The 22219-nt window shown below is 38.1% G+C and overlaps 1 protein-coding gene across 3 annotated transcripts in view; it reads left to right on the top strand.

The window, feature by feature from the left end:
- The window catches only part of LOC127636178 (serine/threonine-protein phosphatase 2B catalytic subunit gamma isoform-like), a 58708-nt gene that overhangs the window by 7412 nt on the left and 29077 nt on the right, over positions 1-22219 (top strand). For 2 of the 3 annotated variants that reach the window (XM_052116619.1, XM_052116605.1), the window contains exons 2-4: positions 3941-4138; positions 7483-7607; positions 21791-21902. In XM_052116619.1, coding sequence (XP_051972579.1) covers positions 3941-4138; positions 7483-7607; positions 21791-21902 — 435 coding nt within the window. The remainder of the gene's footprint in view (positions 1-3940; positions 4139-7482; positions 7608-21790; positions 21903-22219) is intronic. The other variant, XM_052116612.1, reaches the window with a different exon arrangement.

The following is a 22219-nucleotide window of genomic DNA, read 5'->3' as shown; positions in this document are numbered from 1 at the left end:
TGCAAAGTTTGCTCTTTCAGTTGTTGTGGTGTTGATTCACATTGTTTCTAGATTATTTTGCAGAGTGATCAGATGCATTTTAAATAATTGCAAAAAGCTTAATTGGCCAAACAAATTAACTTTATCACAAAAACCCAAATTTCACAGTTTTTTGGCCCTGGCACAAAATTACCAGCCAACATCATTTGACAATCAGCAATACCTGGGAAATTGTGAACGAGTACTAGTCAGGTGAAATCACTCTATCATTCTGGTGAAAAAGGCTTCAGGACGTCCCAGAGTGTCCAGCAGGTGCCAGGATCATCTCCTTCTGAGGATTCGGCTACGGAATCGTGTCACCACCAGGTTCATTTCTTATCGTGAAAGAAATTGGCAATAAGCTTTATTAATAAGAGAGAGTTTGTTTTTTGTGAGTTAAAGATGGATTGAAGTGAACAGAAAGACCACATTATACACTGCAACAAAATACTTTTATTTTATTTTATTTTCTCCCCTTTATTCTTCCCAATTCCCAATGCGCTCTCGTGGTGGAGTAGTGACTCATGACCTCAATCCAGGTGGCAGAGGACGAATCTCAGTTGCCTCCACGTCTGAGACCATCAATCCGCGCATCTTATCATGTGCCTTGTTGAGTGCGTTATCCTGGAGACATGGTGCATGTGGAGGCTTCGCACTATTCTCTGGCATTCACACACAATTCACCACGTGCCCCTCCAAGAGCGAACCAAATTCTAGCGACCACAAGGAGGTTACCCAATGTGACTCTATCCTCCCTAGCAACCGGGCCAATTTGGTTGCTTTGGAGACATTTTTGGATTCACTCAGCACACCCTGGATTCGAACTCACAAATACGTTTTTGATTTATTTTTTATTTTTGGCTTGTTTAACAATATAAATATCTAAAACTCCTTTAAAACAATGTATATTTTCTTTAGCAGCTGTACTGCAGAAGAAAAAATTGTTATCTGAAAATGTTGAATCTAATATTAAAAATACAAATATTTGTAAATATTTAAAAATCCTTTAAAAAAAGATGCATTCTCCTTAGTAGCCGCATATAAGATATGTAGACTTGTTTTTAGAGGATAGATCTTGAATATAAGTATATTTTGTCTTTACTGCACTCGCAGAAGTATTAAGTGAAAAAATACACTTAAATACAAGCAAGTCTAAATATCTTATGTGCTGCTTCTCAAGTAAATGTATTTTGATTTAAAGATTTTTAGACAATTTTTAATGGAAAATGACAAAAACAAATTTTTTTTACATTTTTTTTTTCTTTATTGAATTAAACTTAATTAAAAATATTTTTTTCCCCTTTTAATTGAGTGAATGTCATTTAGAGGTATTTTTAAAATGGTTAGTAAGCATGTTTAATACAACCTTTCAAGTCGGGGCACAAGCCGAATAATCAGTTAAAAGCTAATGATTAATCATTGCAATAATAGTCCAATAATCGTTAGATTAATTGATTAACAAAATAATCGTTAGTTGTAGCCCTACAATCTGAGCACAAATCTGCGAATATGATTTGTTACATCAGTTAATAACCAAACCTTACCTTGAGGTTATATTGTATAAAATATACACGTACTTTAGTTTATTACTGTTAAATAAACTAAATTACGGGCTTTGGTTCAAAAGGAATTTGAAAGATCTAAAATTCCTGTCTCATTATTTAACAAATCTTGAGCCATAGCCTTTCTGCACTTTCGCCAAGGGATTTGGTGGAGCTAGATTACCAGGCAGTTCAGTGCAGGTGAGGGATTATTGTGTGGTGTCTCAGAATCCTTTCATGCCTGTGAAGGGTAAATCAATAGAATCCTCATGATACCATAACTTATTAGCCTCAGCAACAGCAAATGTCATAATGCTCCAGAGAGCAGCACAAACTAATAAAGCACACCACTGATTATAGACTGCCTACAGCCTTGTTTTTTGGGAGCCAGAACAATGTACAAGTCAAGTGACTATAACCAGTGTTTATAAATGCTATGGCTGCATCTTTTTTAACTTTAATTCCACATGTCATGTTCAGATTTGTGGGGATTGTAAAACATGTTCTGAAATTGAATGTTACACTATAGCGCTTTTCTGACAATACACACACAGCACTTTACACTGTGATTAGGGAGCCCTCCTCAACCACTGCAATTGTGACACATCCACCTTGATGATGCGACGGCAGCCATATTCTACACTACGCTCACCACACACCAGCTGTTGGTGGCAAGGAGAGAATAGAGTGAGACAGCCAATAAATGGATGGGGATTGTTAGGAGGCCATGATTGATGAGGGCCAGTGGGGGGAATTTGGCCAGGACACCAGGGTCATACCTACACCCCACCCAACTCATTGTCAACATACAGTGCAGTTGAATATACTTTAAGTGCATTTTTGCATCACTGTGGCAGTAACAAACCGAAGTACTCAAGAGGGCGATAGAATTCAAATGTCTCTACCTTAAAACCTAATGTGTTGTCCTTTTGGGAAGTTGCTAGAAATACATTGCCTTTAACTTCTGCAGCAATATTCTCTGCAAAATGTTGTGCCGCCATGATAGTAGTTGGCTTGAATGAGAAAACTCACTGCATAAGCAGACAGTTCACAGTAACACAAAAACGCATACAATTGAACTTATGTAGTAAGAAGCCTCTGCATTTATATACTTGAGTAAAGCATGCATCATGCTTTAAAAGGCTAGTTCACCTAAAAATGAAAATCATCTCATTATTTACTCACCCTCATGATATCTCAGGTGTGTTGTACTTTCTGTCTTCACTAAAACGCATTCGAAGAAAAATACAAATTTGTGTGTTTGTGTGCTTAATCTGGATGTCTCAACTGAGTGGAGAACGTGAGATTACCTCTGTATCATGGCAATGCGAATATGTCACACGAGAGACTGCTTGAACTCCACACTCTCATGAAGCCTACTGTTAAAAAGTACTTAAATATTAATATTTTTTTGCACCAAATATTTTTATTATATTGCTTTAGAAGACATTAATTTAACTGCTGGAGTCATATCGATGATATTTATGCTGACTGTATGTGAGTTTTGGAGCTTCAAAGAGAAATCGCTATTCACTTGCATTTTAAGTACTGACTTAGCTGAGATCTATTTCTGTTTTTCTTAAAATATGTTCTGGTGAAGAAAGAAAGTCATACACACATCTGATATCATGAGGGTGAGTAAATAATGAGAGATTTTTCATTTTTGGGTGAACTATCCCTTTAAAGTGGTCACACATAGGCCTAAAATTAAAATTAATGGGAGAAATTGGAACACCCAATATAGAAAAGGAAGTCCCACCTTACAGGTAAAAGAGGCAATTACCATTTAGATCAAGGCTTTGACTGTCATTTAACTAGAGAATAAGCATTTACATTAGCTGGACTAGCTTGAAAAACTGGGGTTCTAACGTGATCCTGAATCCCATATACCAACCTGCAAACTCATCAAAGTCCTTTTGTTCATTCTTGAAGAAGTGCATAAACCTTCTTATTTAATGTTTGCGGTGATTAAATTTGGTATGCCAGCTCTATGCATTGTAAAAATGTGCTCTATGTCCTATACTTGTGCTTTGTCTACCTGTGATAAGATGTGGGGTTTCTGGTCTGGTACAACCCCTTTAGACTATGATCTGTCCTGTTTACTGACAGGTTTGGCTCAGCTATGCTCAGATTCAGATATAACGGAGTTTGAAGATTGTACTAACTACAAAATCCACTCTAAAAACCCAAGTTAAACCAATTTTCTCATTTTAATTTTGGCATAATTACTGTGTTTTGCTTTTGTAGGGCAGAATGGGTTTAAACCGCTTTGTACCTTCTCTTTACCACTGTGACTGAAACTTATAACGTATTTTCATCCCTGACTTAATGTTGAAAAAGCATCCATGTTGTCAACTCATGATTTGCTCTTGTACCCGCAGCAGTGCCACTGCCCCCTCACCAGCAACTGACAATAAAGGACCTATTTGTGGATGGCAAGCCCAATGCTGAGGTGCTGAAAAACCATTTTGTCAAAGAGGGACGTGTGGAGGAGGAAGTAGCTCTGCGCATCATAAATGACGGTGCCAACATCCTCCGGCAGGAGAAGTGCATGGTAGAGGTGGATGCACCAATCACTGGTAAGCAAGAACTCATCAAAAGTAGGGCTTGTGGGATATGACCATCTGTCTGGATTAGAATTAACTTTTGAGGAGGTGTATGAATCCTGTACATAAAGCTTTGTTTTGGCTATTGGTTTTGTCATGCTGTGGTGATTGGCGTAACCTACTTCCTGGGGAAAACATAATGTCAAATCAAAGGCTAATATTCATTATTATACATAATTGGCATTAGTATGTGCAACTGTAGCCAGGGGATGAAAAACAATAAATTAATAAATCATATATAGATGATTTTGTATAGAAAACATATGGTTACTTTTTCCATTGGGTAAAATGTCATCTGTTTCATTAGGCACTAATATAATTCCATTACATTTGAGCAGTATTGGCCTGATGATGGCCTTTTTTCTTTTATTAGCCTATACCAGTGTTTACCTATTTTGATCCTTGTATACTTCCAACACTGCACATTTCGCTTATCTAATACACACTATTTAACTTGTTATTCAGCTTGTAAGTAGAAGTTCCATGACCTTAATTGAGTATGTTAGGGAGCTATTTACACCGAATGTGTTTTTGCATCAGTCTGTGCAATTTTTAAATTGTATTACTTTGTAAACATGCACTAGACCAATATCTTTGACCATTTTGCCTTCTCTCGCTGTTTTATTTTGCATCTTGCGCAGGAGTGCCACGTTTTTTAGATGCTGTGTGAAACTGAAAAGAAGTTCAACTTCTATGTCTCGAGGCACCTGCGTTCTGTTCTATACGTGGCACTGCATTGCTGGGGGTACTCTTGGATTAAGAGACATTGTCTTAGACAAAGAGTGACAAAAGAAACACAGGAAGAGAGAGGTTACGACACGTTGACATCAGGACACGTTGCCAGCCGGACTCAAATCTGCATCCCCCGCTTGAGCATCAATGAGTCAAGCATGTGCACTAACAGTTTCAAAACAGCTCTGTAATTTATAGACATTTACAAATAGTTATGGGAATCACTGGAATTTAACAGTTCTGATTCCTCTTTACGATTTCGGTTCTGATTTCGATTCTTCTGAGCGATTCTTTTAGTACTTCCGAGAAAGAATTATTTGGAAATAAGAAATGTAATTCTCATTGCATTTACTGCCCTCAGCAGCCTGTTGTCAAATGTTGAGCGCTGCGTTTTTCTCGCTGTAGATTCAGCCGTAGGCAGCGCTGCTGCTGAAAGTGCTGCTGCTGCAGGAAATACTGTCCGAGTATTTAAGTACAATGTTCGACCCACATCGGCGGAAAATTGCATGTGCGAGAACCGTTATCGGAACCAAAAGTAATAAAAATCGATAGTTTCTGAACTAGATTACATTATATATCACAATTAAACTGTCTGTATCACATGGGTAATATTGAATTCGATTTGGCGCTATCAGTGACAGATAGCGTATTCAATTATGAAATGATGATGCTGTGGTTCAAGGTTTCATTTTTGAAGGCATTGAATGTTTTATGCCACAGTATTTTTTAATGCACATGAATTTGCCTTTTATCAGAGCTCATCTGTCCTCTATTGATATGACTGCCTTTGAGCATGAATTAATGGATGCCACAAACCTCTCTAACTCTAGATATATTCTGTTTTATTAAAATCTGTATTTTCAGATATAGTGTCAGTGTTGCTAAGTGACAGAGCAGCCTTGTACATGTGGCCATGGTTGGCTAGATGATGCAGGTAGAATAGATTTAAGTGGTGTGTTTGGTATCTGCCCAATGCAATCTAGAAAAGCTTTTACTATTTAGTTCTGCTAACCTATTCATTTCAAAATTATTTTTACTCTTTAAGTTTAAAAGTAAAGTGTGTAATTTTTTAGATGTTTAAATTATTTCTCCTTTCCCAGCCTAAAGTGGAAAGACAACTATTAGTAAGCCATTTGGTGGTAGATTGTGTAAACACAATTGATCTTTGGCTCTTCTAAAATGTTGCTCTACCATCCAGCCTGACAAGGCAACATTGGTGCAATCAAAGATGTGAGTTTGGGGAAGGACTATCTGTTTTTCGACCAATGGCAGATGGGCAGATTGTTTGGAGAACCTGTTTTAAAGGACCATTGTACAAATGTACTTGGGTTCGTTCCTGGCAGGCAGTATATGTCCTAACTCCACCCCCATCCCTAATTATAACCACATGCAGCCTGTAAGGCTGAGTATCCTGCCAAGAACAACTCGAGACACCTTTCTCCCATTGCGGTTTGAAAGCTTTCATTGTTCGCTGGGTTTCCATTGAAATGTTTGGCATTTGTTAAGCGCATTTCTGAATATTCGACTAAAGAAAATGCGAATCATTGTGCATTTCCATCCACTACGTTATGCGTATTATCTTGAGGAAGCCCACCTTGTTTTGATGGAGTTCGTTGCTTTGGATAGTTATTTGTGGTGTTGGACATTGTTTTATTAAATGCGCCAGAAGAAGACACTGAAGAATGAGAGTAATATCTCATTAATATAATATAATATAATATATTCCCCATATAATGAGGGCTGAAATGGCTGCTACGCCCATACGCCAGCACCTCCGTAACTGGGCGCCCACGCTGAAAACAGCTAGATGTGATTGTGAGTTTAAACTTCCAAATGTCAAGGGCTTTGTACGAAGTATTGCGTGCCAATGTTGGACCTTTTGTTGAGCCAGTCTGCTCAAACTATCACACCTATACTAACCAAAGAGCATTACGCCATTGCGCTTTACATGACCAAATGGTCAAAACACATCATGAATATGTGAATAAACTGTTTCCATCACCTTAATGTGCATTTTAACTAATGCAAAACTCTAGAAAATTCACCCCTCTTAGCACAATGAGAGTTTATTCGCATAACAAGCATTTACATTCAGGATTTCTTATCAACTATTTTTATTAAAATCTGTATTTTCAAAATAGTTGGATGGACCCTGCTATTTTTGTAATTTTGTTTGGTGCCACTAGTGGCTCAGAAATGGCATACTTCACATTTAAAGTTGATGTATGTAATTTCTGTGTCACCAATTGCAAAAATAAACTTTGTTTTCAAAACAACTTTCTGAAAGTGCTTCAGAATGATTCGGTTGATGTTATTTTCTTTCTTGAGACTGGTTGGTCAAAACAAACAAACAAACAAACACATTTTAATGGCACAACAGAGACATTGTGTTTACAGTTTTTAAGATAATTAACCTATGAATGGCTTACTTATAGTTGTCTGCATACAAAGCTGGGATAGGAGAAAGTATTTTAAAAGTTACATACTTCAGCTTCAATTCCACTCACGGCGACAAGCTTTGTGTATCACTAAATGACCATCATGTACCATGTTGAATTTTTATTTTGGTTCCCTTTCACTTCTAGTATGTGGTGATGTCCATGGACAGTTCTTTGACCTCATGAAGCTTTTTGAAGTCGGTGGCTCCCCTGACAACACACGCTATCTGTTCCTGGGTGATTATGTAGACAGAGGATATTTCAGTATTGAGGTGAGTGCATTTTCTTTATCCAAAATAATTTATAGCCTGGCCCAAATGGAATCTGCGATACAAATTTCCACAGAATTCTATACGTCCGTCCCCTTCCCTTAACATGTTTTGATAGTTAAATATTTTGGCTCACTGATTATTGAGATAATGCACACTAAAAGCATGCTATTATAATTTGATCCATCCAACAAGAGTGTGATGTCCTTTAATTATTTAATAATGGTGTTCAGTAAAGGAGTTAAGTGATAAAATGCATTCTATTTTAGTTTTTTTGTTTTTACACTATTCTGAAAATTCTGACGGAGTTGACTAAATGGAATATTAATGGAATAAAATATTTTCCATCTTAACAATCTATTGTACACCTGAAGACTTTTTTTTTTCCTCTGTTGAAGCTTCTTCTATAACCTAAACTAAAATGCCAAAACTTATCCTGCAATTCTAACAGAAATTATCACAATGGGAATTACAGAGTTGACATGTTGAAGCTGTGACCTCAGAGACTTAAACATTGATTGTTTTAAATAGGAAGAAATATCAAACTTATCAGACCATGTGTCCTACTGTTTTATCCACCATGAGCATGAAGTGGGAAAGGGGTACTCAGAGTTATAGCTGACATGATATTATCTGATCTAATCAGTAGTATAAAAAATCTGAGTTGAATCCAAGTGAGGACAAAACTTTGTTAGGCAGTTTTTATGGAAAATATAATTTAAAGTTTAATTTATGTATTGTTTGATATCTTACAGATCCTAGCTTTCATTTCATATTTACACTGAGGGCCAAAAGTTTAGAATAATGTACAGATTTTGCTGTTTCAAAAATATATTGGTAATTTAATTCACCAAAGTGGCATTCAACTGATCACAAAGTATAGTCAGGACATTACTGATGTAAAAAACATCACCATCACTATTTGAAAAAAGTAATTTTTGATCAAATCTAGACAGACCCTATTTCCAGCAGCCATCACTCCCAACAACTTATCCTTGAGAAATCATGCTAAATTGATAATTTGGTACTAGAAAATTACTTATATCAAACACAGTTGAAAGCTATTTGGTTCATTAAATGAAGCTTAACATTGTTTTTGTGTTTGTTTTTGAGTTGCCACAGAATGCAATAGACTGGCATGTCTTAAGGTCAATATTAGGTCAAAAATGGCAAAAAGAAACGGCTTTCTCTAGAAACTCATCAGTCAATCATTGTTTTGAGGAATGAAAGCTATAATGTTTGAAATTGCCAGAAAACTAAATATTTCATACAAAGGTGTACACTACAGTCTTCAAAGACAAAGGACAACTGGCTCTAACAAGGACAGAAAGAGATGTGGAAGGCCAGATGTACAACTAAGCAAGAGGATAAGTACATCAGAGTCTCTAGTTTGAGAAATAGACGCCTCACATGTCCTCAGCTGACAGCTTCATTGAATTCTACCTGCTCAACACCAGTTTCATGTACAACAGTAAAGAGAAGACTCAGGGGTGCAGGCCTTATGGGAAGAATTGCAAAGAAAAAGCAACTTTTGGAACAGAAAAACAAAAAGAAAAGGTTACAGTGGGCAAATAAACACAGATATTGGACAACAGATAATTGGATCTTAAACCCATTGAGCTTTTGTTGGATCAGCTAGAATGTTAGGTGTATGAGAAGTGCCAGAGAAGACAGCCAAATCTATGGCAAGTGCTACAGGAAGCGTGGGGTGAAATGCCACCTGAGTATCTGGACAAACTGACAGCTAGAATGCCAAGGATCTGCAAAGCTGTCATTGCTGCAAATGGAATATTGTTTGATGAGAACTATTTGAAGTAGTTTAAGAAGTTCTGAACATATTATTGAAATTGTAATGGTAATTTTTCACATTATTAATGTCCTTGACTATACATTGTGATCAGTTGAATGTCACTTTGGTGAATAAAGTACCAATTTCTTTTCATAAGTGCAAAATCTGTACATTTTGCCAAACTTTTGGCCACCAGTGTATAACATTGTGACCTTTTGCTGAGGACAGGTTAAGTATATGTGCTTCCAAGTATAGAGCATGCATTTTAAAAAATGTAAAGTAATACACCACATTTCCTTTAGGTTGAACTTTTCCTGTATTTTTTATTAATATAAATTTCTTGATTTTTAGGTGAGTTTTGTATGTAAGACATGTTTTGTCGCTTATCTCAAGAATCAGTGGGCTAATTGTGTTTTTGGCTATCAATAAGAGTGTAGTGCTCTCAGAGCCATTTATTACATTTTACCTTGTTTATACTTTAAATCCATTCCCAAAATTAGTGCAAAGTGTTTGAACAAATTCTGCAGATTGTGTCTGGGCTTTTTTAACCAGCTAATTAAAAATCGTATTTTCCCTTTACTTAGGGCTGGGCGATAAAACGATATCGATATATATCATGATAATGAAAATCCACGATTAGCTTTTTGAGGAATTTCGATATTTACTGCGTGTCGCTAAAACACAAGCAGTTCGGCTTTCTCAGTCTGCATTTCCACTGGGGTGGACAAAATCCGCTAAAAGGCGCTCACAGCGCTAGGAGAGAGCTTGCTCCGCACCGCTGCCCATCCTATGATCCACCTTGGGAGCATGACACTCGGCTTTCATAGGAATTAATTGAAGCGCTCTCAGCTTAGCTCACAACGCACCAGTGGTAACGTAGGGTCAGACTGGATGAACTTGGTAATGCTAGCTGCCTTGCTAACAATTAGGCTACGCCGGACACCGGATTGATTCCATCCGCACCGTCTCTAGTGAAGAGCGTGACAGAACAACAGTGATGTGGACAACAGCTCTGATCTTTCTGCGCTGTAATCTTGAATATTGTTCTCTAGCAACAAACATGCATAATTTCTGCCCTGTCCCGCTCCACATGCGTTGCCTCTTTTTTTCCTGCATGTGTGTAGTCATGAAGCGCCGCATGAGTTAAAGTTGTTTCAAATCACCTTTTAGACCATAATGTTTTTCCCTTTTTAAATGTATCTCTATTAATCAGCATGTTACGAGCCTTTAATAATAAACAAACCGATTTCTGTTCTAATTTTGTGAAAATGAATTGGATGTCTGGAATGGATAAGGAAAGACTAAAATTACTAGTTGGTAGACTAGTCTCTCACTTTAATGTACAAATGTTATACAAATATACAAATGTTTTTTAAATTTTCTCTCGGGACACCCCTGAACCCACATTCAGCATCATTCCACAGTCACAAGGACTTGTATGCCCCATACTTGGGTATCTGAATCTAAAGAAATATAAAAATATTTTATTTTAATGTAAAAATATTCCAACAAATACTGGACTGCTGTCACTATGCTTCAGAACAAATAGATGATCTTTTAACATTCATTTTCAATTGATAAACGGTAAAATTGGTAAAAGATACCGTAGACCCCACTGCTTTGGCCGTCTCTGGACCCCCTGTGCAGTTTTGTAGAGACTATTTTGGCTATTTAGAATGTATTTTTTCTTCCGTCAACTTTGAAATAAAAGAAAGTGCAATGTGTAAATGTATATCGTAATAAATATTGATATCGAACAATATGAAAATGATAATCGTGATAACAATTTTGGCCATATTGACCAGCCCTACCTTTACTTTAACACCAGTATGTTTGCCTAACCATAATCCTTACCCCCCAAAAAATCTGTCATCTTTTACTCACCCTCTCACTTTTTCCAAACCCTTATGACTGACTTCCTTCTGTGGAGCACAAAAGGAGATATTTGGCAGAATGTTATAGACTGATGGCCTCAGGCCACGTCCACACTACAAGTTTGCAAACTCTGTTTTCCGTTTTATTTGTTTTCAAAAGTGTGCGGTTTTGGAGAGCGCTTTTGAAGGTCTCCATTTTTTTGTGGAGGAAAACCATGTTCCAGTGTGGATGAGTGGCACAAACATAGCAAAACTGGGGACGTGGCTTCAGTCTCTTCATTGCATCTTTTAATTTTCATAAAATGTTATCCAATTTCCATTCCATTAACTGAATGGTGACCGTGTCTGTCATGCTGCTTAACATCTCCTTTTGTGTTCCATGAAAGAAAGTCATATGGGTTTGAAACAACATGAAGTTGAGTAAACGATGACTGGGTGAATTACCCCTTTAAACCTAACCCTAATCCTCAAAGTATTTAGGGACCTGTACATATACTAGTGCGGAACCATATTTGCCTGTATGGACGGACTCATTCTTACTTGGCTGAGAATCTGACAGCTTCTTTCAACCATCTGTTAAAGCATTATCAGTGTATAAACTGCCACATTGCCTTCAGCGCATTAACTACCACACATAAACAAAAGATTGGAGTTCAAAAAGCTAAGCAGATTACAACATAATATTTTGATAAAAATGTGTTGGTCAGCAGTTGTGTTCGTCAAGCATTGTAGTTAGAGACATTGTAGCCTTGCATAGTGCTACATAGTGACAGCAGATGCTCTGATTGGGTAATTCTTGGAACACAGAATGATGACTGCTATACTTTAACTTTGATTTTGACCACAGAATCAGACTACACAGGCCTGGAAGAGATTGTACAAAAGAGCATAGTTGAGCTGAGGTAAAGGAGAGAGGCAACATCTTAGATTAGTTTAAAAGCCTTACACACTTCCTGTACTTTATTTAGCTCATCAAAAACCATTGCCATGCGGCATTTGAAAACAGTCCATTTTGAATCTCCCATAGTCAACTCAACCTCCACTTTGTGTGTCATTGATTGGTTTTGGCAAGCTTTTGACGGAGGGTGTGAGTTCACTAAATGTCACTCTTAAAAGAGAAAACACTAAGCGTAAGAGCTGTGGATTCTTTAGAGTAAGAGAGCAAAACTATTACAGACCATGCTAAGCTATTTGATAACCTGTCAGACACTGTAGCCTTTCATAAGAGATGAGTCATAGAGCATTAAAGCGTGGACTGCTCTGCTTTTCGAAAGTCTCTGCTGAATGACCGTTGTCACTGATGTCTCACACTTTGATTCTTTTGAGGAGTTTATTAACTGCCTGGACATCTTTATTTGGCAGTGTCATATATTTGGTCTGTTATTTTTGTCTTTAGAGTGTTGTGTATTTAAGCAATAAGGTATCAGAAACCACACTATATTGTGCATGCTATCAAAGACAGTATAGGATGAGTAAGGTCACTGATATGCACTTGAATGGGAGAAATCTTAACACTTAATATGGCAGCTGTATGAATGGAAGTCCCAACTTGCTGTTAAAATAGCCGATCACATTGTTGATAGAGACATCTCCTGGTCAGGTTACTATCCTTGGGTTACTCGAGAACACTCGAGGACCAGCCATAAAAATGTACATTTACATTTATATTTATATTTATGCATTTGGCAGACGCTTTTATCCAAAGCGACTTACAGTGCACTTATTACAGGGACAATCCCCCCAGAGCAACCTGGAGTTAAGTGCCTTGCTCAGGGACACAATGGTGGTGGCCGTGGGGCTCGAACCAGCATCCTTCTGATTACCAGATTGCCAGTTATGTGCTTAGACCACTACACCATCACCACTCCACTCCATAAATAAATATAGCTTTGTGTGTGATATGGGGTAAAGAAGACCAATTTATTAGAGGTCGACCGATAGTGGATTTTGCAGATACTGATAACTAAACTGGTGGAAATATCCGATAACCTATTAATAGGCTGATAGTTTTATAATTGATTTATTGAATGTTAAAACTTTTTAGAGGCAACAAACATCCACAATTAGTAAAATATCACTTAATTGTGCAACAAAATTCCTAACAATTACCAGGAAAAACATTTGGTGTGTAACGCTGGACTTTTAATTATGAACAAGCCCGTAATACACTGAGACTGTATTAGACACATTTTTGAAGTGTCCGTGCTCTTAGCTAAAACTAACACATAAGGGAAACAAAACATGCACTCTTACAATCATCTACAAAGTATTACATTGATAACATATACAAGTATAAATAAAAAGTAAGCATTGTCAAATTGGCGAATAAGCAGTAAATCATCAACAGCAGATCATCAGCGATCGCTTGTCATAATAGTCTGGTATTCTGGTTATCTGGTAATATGTAAAGAACATCCTTTCTATAGAGACACCGTCAGTAAAAATCAACATAAACATGAACTAAAGGATTAACGTACAGTATTTCTACTTGACAACAAAACCTCTTTGGAGCACTCAATTTTATAACCTCACTTGGACAAATTGGACTCCCCTCCACACCAGAAAAAAAGAAAACATTGGATCTGCACAAATCATAAAGAGACATTTTATTTTTTCAAAATGGCGAAGATGAAAGGTGAGCAGTTTCCGTCCTTGACTTTGTAAAATTTTTCTAACCATTCAAACAGCATATATTAGCATACAAGCAGTCCTCCAATGCAGTTATATAATAATTCTAAACAAATTAACTGTCAATCCTCATACTATTTAATATTGGTTGTCTTAAACGATTGATTTATTGCACCATAACTATACAGTATACACTGATAACGTGTACTGGATACATACCTTGGCTTTCCTCTGTCTATGTATTAAATAATCTTCTTAAATGTCCTGGCTCTGTGAAAAGCATAGTCACGTGACACAACAAATTCAGTTGTGCTTGTTTTTATTACACCTCTGGAACCCTCCAGCCTTGACCATGGTGGAATAATAATAAAAAAAACTATTGGCAACTATCATTGATTTTTGCATGAAACCAATAGTTCCATAAAGCAACTGTCGGTGCCGATGTCAGAAATTTTGACCAGCCATTTTGGAGATTTCAGTTTTTTCACATTTAAATAGATGGGAGATGTACTTGTATCAGTAAAAATAGCTGCCCTGAGACATTACAAACATGGCCTCTGAGTGACATGATTTGCCTTAATTAAAGGGACTTTGACACTATATAGGCTCAAACATTGTATCAGTGTTGTATCAGCGTTGTATCAGCTTCTTGGACTGGAAGTATACATTATATATATATATATATATATATATATATATATATATATATATATACGGTCAAAAGTCAGAAGTTTATATACACCATAGTCTGTGGTGTCAATTTCTGACATTTAATCAAAGAAAACATCCCCTGTCTTAGGTCTGTTAGAATCACTATTTTAAGAATGGGTAATGTCAGAATAATAGTAGAGAGTATGATTTTTCAGCTTTTATTTCTTTAATCAGATTCCTAGTGGGTCAGAAGTTTACATACACTTTGTTAGTATATGGTAGTATTGCATTTAAATTGTTTAACTTGGGTCAAGCTTTTTGGGTAGCCTTCCACAAGCTTCTCACAATAAGTTGCTGGAATTTTGGCCCATTCCTCCAGACAGAACTGGTGTAACTGAGTCAGGTTTATAGGCCCCCTTGCCTGCACATGTTTTTTAAGTTCTGCCCAGAAATTTTCTATCGGATTGAGGTTAGGTCTTTGTGATGGTCACACCTATATCTTAACTTCGTTGTCCTTAAGCCATTTGCCACAACTTTGTAGGTATGCTTGGGGTTGTTGTCCATCTGGAAGACCCATAGGACTCGTTTTACTGTGGATATAGATACTTGTCTACCTGTTTCCTCCAGCATCTTCACAAGGTCCTTTGCTGTTGTTCTGGGATTGATTTGCACATTTCGCACCAAACTACGTTCATCTCTATGAGACCGAATGCATCTCCTTCCTGAGCGGTATAATGGCTGTGTGGTCCCATGGTGTTTATACTTATGTACAATTTTTTGTACAGATGAATGTGGTACCTTCAAGGTTTTGATGGACTTGTGGAGGTCCACAATTTTTTTTCTAAGGTCTTGGCTGATTCTTTTGATTTTCCCATGATGTCAAGCAATGAGGAACTGAGTTTGAAGGCAGGCCTTAAAATTCATCCACAGGTACACCTCTAATTGACTCCAATTAGCTATCAGAAGCTAATTGGATAATTGCTTAAAGGCACAGTTAACTTAATGTGTGTAAACTTCTGACCCACTGGAATTGTGATATAGTCAATTAAAAGTGAAACGATCTGTCTGTAAACAATTGTTGGAAAAATGACCTAAATGACTTGCTAAAACTATAGTTTGCTAAAATGAAATCTTTGGAGTGGTTAAAAAAGGAGTTTTAATGACTTCAACCTAATTGTATGTACATTTCTGACTTCAACTGTATATCCAGTGAGGCGTATACATTTGAAAATCAAATATTAGAAATGTAATTTAAACCTGAAAATAAGTTTTCGAATTTTTGAAACATTTAAACCAAAGAAACATTATGATTTAAAATGATTAAGACATTTTTTGGATTCTGCACCATATCTGGGTCATTAATCTTGTCACGTTTGTGAAACTGAACATGTTAACTTGCTTCCAATGAAGAACACAAGATGCTATTTTAGAACTTTGTCCAATCATGCTGGAATAACATGGATCATCTTAACATAGATAACATGGATGCCAGCTTCAGTTCATACTATCAAAGCAAAAGGGGAATAAACCAAATACTAAGAAATTCTGAAATGCATGTTATTTTTTTTATGAAACTTTTTAATTCACCTGTTGTTATACAAATGCTGGTAGTATAATTATTGAGCAAAAAAATTAATTTAAGGGAATGTTCCAGGTTCAATACAAGTTAAGCTCAATCGGCAGCTGTTGTGGCATAAAAATTATTACCACAAAAATGAATGTCAACTTGTCTCTCTCTTTTAATAAAAATCTAAAATTGAGTTTACAGTGAGGCACTTCCAATAAAAGTGATTGTGGCCAATTTTTGAAGGGATCTTTTGAAATCTCAAGCTTATAATTTTATAAAAGCACTTACATTAAAACTCATGCATTATTTGAGCTGTAAAGTTGTTTAAATTCAACTATTTTACAGTCATTTTGGGGTTTTAGGGGTTTGTTGACATTACATCGTCATCGCAACAAAGTTGAAAAATTGGCTATATATTTACACAGATTTTATCACACCAAAAATAAAGTTTACATGCATTTTGTTTACATCTTGGGGCTATACTTTTGAAAAAGTGAGTATTTTAACATTCAAAATTGGTCCCCATTCACTTCCATTGTATGTGTCTCACTTTAACACAGATATTTAGCTTCTTTCTTTTTTTTATTAATTTTGTGGTAATCAATATTATGCCACAAATGCTCTTGATTGAACTTAACTTGTATTGAACCCGGAAAATTCCTTTAAATAGTTAGATGCCTGTTAGTATAATTTTCACAAGTAGACTCAATTGTATACTACACACAGTATAATTTGCCTCTTGTATCTGCATAATTTCTTTATGGCTCTGAAATTTGTTATATATGTCTGGATGCCCTTAGTTCAGGATGTTTTCTCTCTCTCGCCAGTAGTTATGTACCTGAATTAAAATGGTCAAGTATGAGCAACTTCTCTTCCATTACGATGGGCTATTTCTCCTTTGACCCGAGAGAGTATTATTGATGCATCCCCAGCCTCCCACCACCAAGACCAAACACTACACTGTGATAGTACACACACACACAAACTCACACATGAGTGGAAGGTCTCTGTGTGAGCTTCTCCACTGTTCAGTCTCCACTTGTCTTACACAAAGCCATCTTTGCCCTTTTGTCTTCCTCTTCATGCCTGCTTATTAAACAGGCAATAGTGTGAAGCACCAAATAAACTATAGGATCTCTCTCTCTCTCTCTCTTTGTCTATCGATCATTCTCTCTATGCCATGTGCCATTCAGCCATAATAGCCTTCATTCAGGACCTCCTCTCATGGCCACAATTACCTGCAATTTTCTGCTCATTATTCCTATTGCGTAGGCTCCGGTCGAAGCTCTCGGCACTGTCGCATCCCACACCCCGCTCTTACCCTCCTCCATGCCTATTATTTCACGTGTCATTTAAATGCACACCTGTCGTCCTTGGTTACCTCAGTGTCCTGTTCTTCCCACATTGAGTTGTGTCTGGGATTTTGAATGTTTTGAGTGTGTGTGTGCGTTCACATACTCTGTACTGTACAGAAAATCAGGCACTTCACTCAAATGCTCTGCATATTGGTGGGTTTTTGTGTTGTCTGCTGCCAAATGCACTCTATATTTTAGATGTGTAAATTATCCAAACAGACCTGCAATTAGAATAATGTATCATTGGGAATAATTATCATGTGACCATTCAGTCCCACTTTTGCATTCCCTCATGCAACCAGTGGCCATCTGTAGAGCGCCGAACAGTGAAAGGACATTAATTGTGTTGTAATCTTGCCATTGGACATTGGAAACACAGTCAAATTGCCTGTGAACACAACAAGAATGAAAGGAACTTTTCGTTTGCACTCTTATTTGAATAGGGAACCTCACTTATATACAACAGTTAGGTCCGGTCCTCGAATCTGATTGGACGAGAGATGTTCCATGAGCACTGATTGTGACAATGACCATCAGCACTCTGACACTTCACTGTGTGTGTTTATCACTCCGTTTGTGTTCGTGCCGTTCTAAACTTAAGTGTAAGAGCAGTGCATATCTATTAAGAGCTATGGTTTGTCTTTCTTTTTTTACATTACATATGTTAGCCAGCAGGTGGTGGCAAAAGATCATTTTTGTGTGTAATATGAGCCAGTTAGGTGACATCAAGTGAATCCGCTTCAGCCATTTACATACAACAGCTCTTCGTGATTGCTTACTACACTTACTACACTACTCTACTAAAGCTAGGAAATAGCTTTAAAAGGCTTTAAACAAAAAATGATTATAGCTCATCACAGCTGAGAGACACAGCAGACTGATTAATTACACAATGGTTGCTGTTTAAAATGGTGGAGGACATTGCTGTTTCTATTGTGATCTACTCTAGCACCGGCTACCATGAAATAGGGAGAAATACCCCCACTTGGATTCTGTTTTTCCACTGAGAAAGCTGATCTTCAGAAAGCTTACAGCATCTCTGCTTGGGTGTGGCAACATGTGATCGCACACGCTTCGTCTCTCTCTCTCTCTCTCTCTCTCTCTCTCTCTCTCTCTCTCTCTCTCTCTCACGCACGCACGCACACCGTAACTCTATCAGTGCAGCCAAATGCCAGTACAGGCACAAAATTGAAGGACAGTTCAACACCACTGACTCTAGAAGTATGTGGCAGGGAATTAACATCATCACGGACTACAAAGGGAATAAAAACTCTGCCGTGAACACTGCTGCCTCTCTCCCGGATGAGCTTAATACATTTTATGCTCATTTCGAGGACAACAACACCACCCTCGTGGAGTGAGCACTCGCGGCCGATGCTACAGAGGTTGGTTCACTCTCCGTCTCTGTTGCAGATGTAACCCGATCCTTCCGATGGGTGAACATCCGTAAAGCCGCGGGTCCAGATGGCATTCCGGGCTGCGTCATCAGAGCGTGCGCGAACCAACTGGCTGTTGTTTTTACGGACATTTTTAACCTGTCCCCCTCCCTGTCTGTAGTCCCCACATGCTTCAAAACATCAACCATTGTGCCTGTACCAAAGCAAGCCAAAATCACTTGCCTAAATGACTGGCGTCCTGTTGCTCTGACCCCCATCTTCAGCAAATGTTTTGAGAGGTTAATCAGAGATCACATCTGCTCTGTGCTGCCCACCTCTCTGGACCCATTGCGGTTTACCTACCGTAACAACCGCTCCACTGATGATGCCATTGCATCTACAATACACACTGCTCTCTCCCACCTGGAAAAAAGGAACACATATGTGAGAATGCTGTTTGTAGACTACAGCTCAGCATTCAACAACATAGTGCCTTCCAAGCTTGATGAGAAACTCCGGGCTCTGGGCTTAAACAGCTCGCTGTGCAGCTGGATCCTGGACTTCCTGTCAGGCAGACGTCAGGTGGTTAGAATGGGCAATAACATCTCCTCATCACTGACCCTCAATACTGGAGCCCCGAAGGGCTGTGTTCTCAGCTCACTCCTGTATTCCCGGTACACACATGACTGTGTGGCAACACATAGCTCCAATGCCATCATTAAGTTTGCTGATGATACAACGGTGGTAGGTTTGATCACTGACCATGATGAAACAGCCTACAGAGAGGAGGTGCACACTCTGACACGCTGGTGTCAGGAGCACAACCTCTCCCTCAACGTCAGTAGAACCAAGGAGCTTTTAGTGGACTTCAGGAGGAAAGACAGAGAACACAGCCCCATCACCATTAATGGAGCAACGGTGGATAGAGTCAGCAGTTTTAAGTTCCTCGGTGTCCACATTACTGAGGAACTAACATGGTCCGTCCACACTGAGGCCGTTGTGAAGAAGGCTCACCAGCACCTCTTCTTCCTGAGATGGCTGAGGAAGTTTGGAATGAACCACCACATCCTCACACGGTTCTACACCAGCACTGTAGAGCGCATCCTGACTGGTGCGAACTGCCAGACACATCATCGAGATGAGCTTCCCTCCCTCCAGACATATATAACAGGCGGTGTGTGAAAAAAGCTCGGAGGATCATCAGAGACTCCAGCCACCCGAGTCATGGTCTGCTCTCACTGCTACCATCAGGCAGGCGGTATCGCAGCATCAGAACACGCACCAGCCGACTACATTCCCCCAAGCAATCAGACTTTTGAACACTTGATCTCTCACGATCAATAATCAGCACTGCACTTTATTAATCTTATTATCTCACACTGGACTGTCAAATATATTCTCCACAATATAACTACTGTATATATATTTTTTTATGTACACTCTTTTTATTTTTAATGTATGTGTATTCTATATTGTGTGTATTGTTTACTGTACATTGTATATTATTATTGTGTTTTGTAGGTGTACATTTGATATGTAAATTGTTTTGTGTAAATATGTTGTTTATTGTAATTGGTATATGTCTGCTATGTTGCTCGGAACTGCACACAAGACTTTCACCTACTGTTCCGAGTGCTGTAGGTAAACAATGCATTTGTGCATGGAGCTACTTTATTACGCTACAGATCAGAATCTGCTGTTGCTGGTTCAAACCAAATGATGCGTCCAAGCCTCTGTTAGTAATTCAAAAAGTTCACTTCAGAAATAGTATCACGGCTTGTGCTGTTTCTAACAAGGAAGTTTAGATAAACAAGGATGCTGTCTGCTTTCTCAATGGAAATTAGACGTCCAAGGGGGGGGGGGGCGGTAATGCAAGAGTCATTAACTATAGAAACAGCGATGTCCTCCGCCATTTTAAACAGTATATATCCAATGTGGAAACTCTGTTAAGAGGTAATCACATTGAGTTCTGTAATAAATCAGTCTGTTGTCGCTCAGATGTGATGAGCCATAATGCTGAAGTTGTCCATTTAAAGCTATTTCCTAGTTTTGGTAATGTAGTAGTAATAGTAATACAAACAATCATGGAGTGCTGTTCTATGTAAACAATGACTAACGGAATCACTTTACCTCACCAACTGGCTCATATTACACCCAAAAATTATCTTTTGCCACCACCGGCTAACATGTATAATTTCAAAAATAAAGACAGTAACTCCTAACAGATATGAACTAATCTTACACTTTAGTTTAGAACAGCATGAACACAAGCAGAGTGATACACACACACACACACACACACACACACACAGTGAAGCGTCCGAGTGCTGATGGTGCCACACCATTAGTGCTCATGGAATGTCTCTCGTCCAATCAGATAGGCAGACCAGAACTAGGGACCTTGTGCTCCTCCACCTTCCGTTTGAGGATGCCCCACAGATGCTCATTTTGTTATTTTGAGGAATCTTCACAGATTTAGTATTTATAATGATAGTTCATAGTGACAGAGGGCTGTCCAGTTTCTGAATGGACTAAAAAACTATATAAAAGCACACAAAAAATAGCACATATGACTCCATATGTCATGTAAGTCGCTGAAGCGTGAGGAACAGAGCAAAAAAGCATAAAGAGATCCCATAGTCACATTGAAGTGGTGTTGAATAAAAGAAGAGTTTTGTGAAGATTTTTTTAAATCCATAAATAAGTGGGTTCCACAGGGGAAAACATTTACGGCTTATAGGTTTGGAACTTAATGGTGAGTGAATAGATTTCTGGGTGAACTTTTACTTTAAGGATTAAAAATTGTGTTTTCTCCAATGAAGGACAGTGTATTAATGTAAAAATCAAGTTTTCACCTCTGCCATTTTCCTGTGATTGCTGTGTTGGCTGATATTAATATTTAAGTATCTTCAGGATTATAAGCATTATCTCTCTCTTTCTCTTTAGTGTGTGCTATTCCTGTGGACACTGAAGATCAACCACCCCAACACTCTCTTCCTCCTCAGAGGCAACCACGAGTGTCGGCACCTCACAGAATACTTCACCTTCAAACAGGAATGTGAGTGCTGTGGGAATGAACTGTCTATTACTGAGAGATAAGAGATGTGTTGGCTCAAACCATGTAGCAGCCTTTTTCTCCGATGTTCTCTATTTGATGTCTGATAAGCTGCACTTTCGGCCAGTTGTCACCAGCTACTAGGGGTGTATCGATCCATCAATCTGGATCAATATATCGATCAAATAGCCAATGATGTGATGTCACAGATCACAGATGCAACGTGATGTATTTTTTTTAAGATGCGGCTTTGTTTTGACACACTTGTGCATGCCAGCCACCTCCGTACACATTTCCGTTAACCGTACTACAAATTTCCA

This window comes from Xyrauchen texanus, chromosome 4, assembly GCF_025860055.1.
Source record: "Xyrauchen texanus isolate HMW12.3.18 chromosome 4, RBS_HiC_50CHRs, whole genome shotgun sequence".
NCBI classification, from domain to species: Eukaryota; Metazoa; Chordata; class Actinopteri; order Cypriniformes; family Catostomidae; genus Xyrauchen; species Xyrauchen texanus.
Note: the sequence above shows the minus strand (reverse complement) of the source record. Positions and strands in the feature narration are given on the sequence as shown.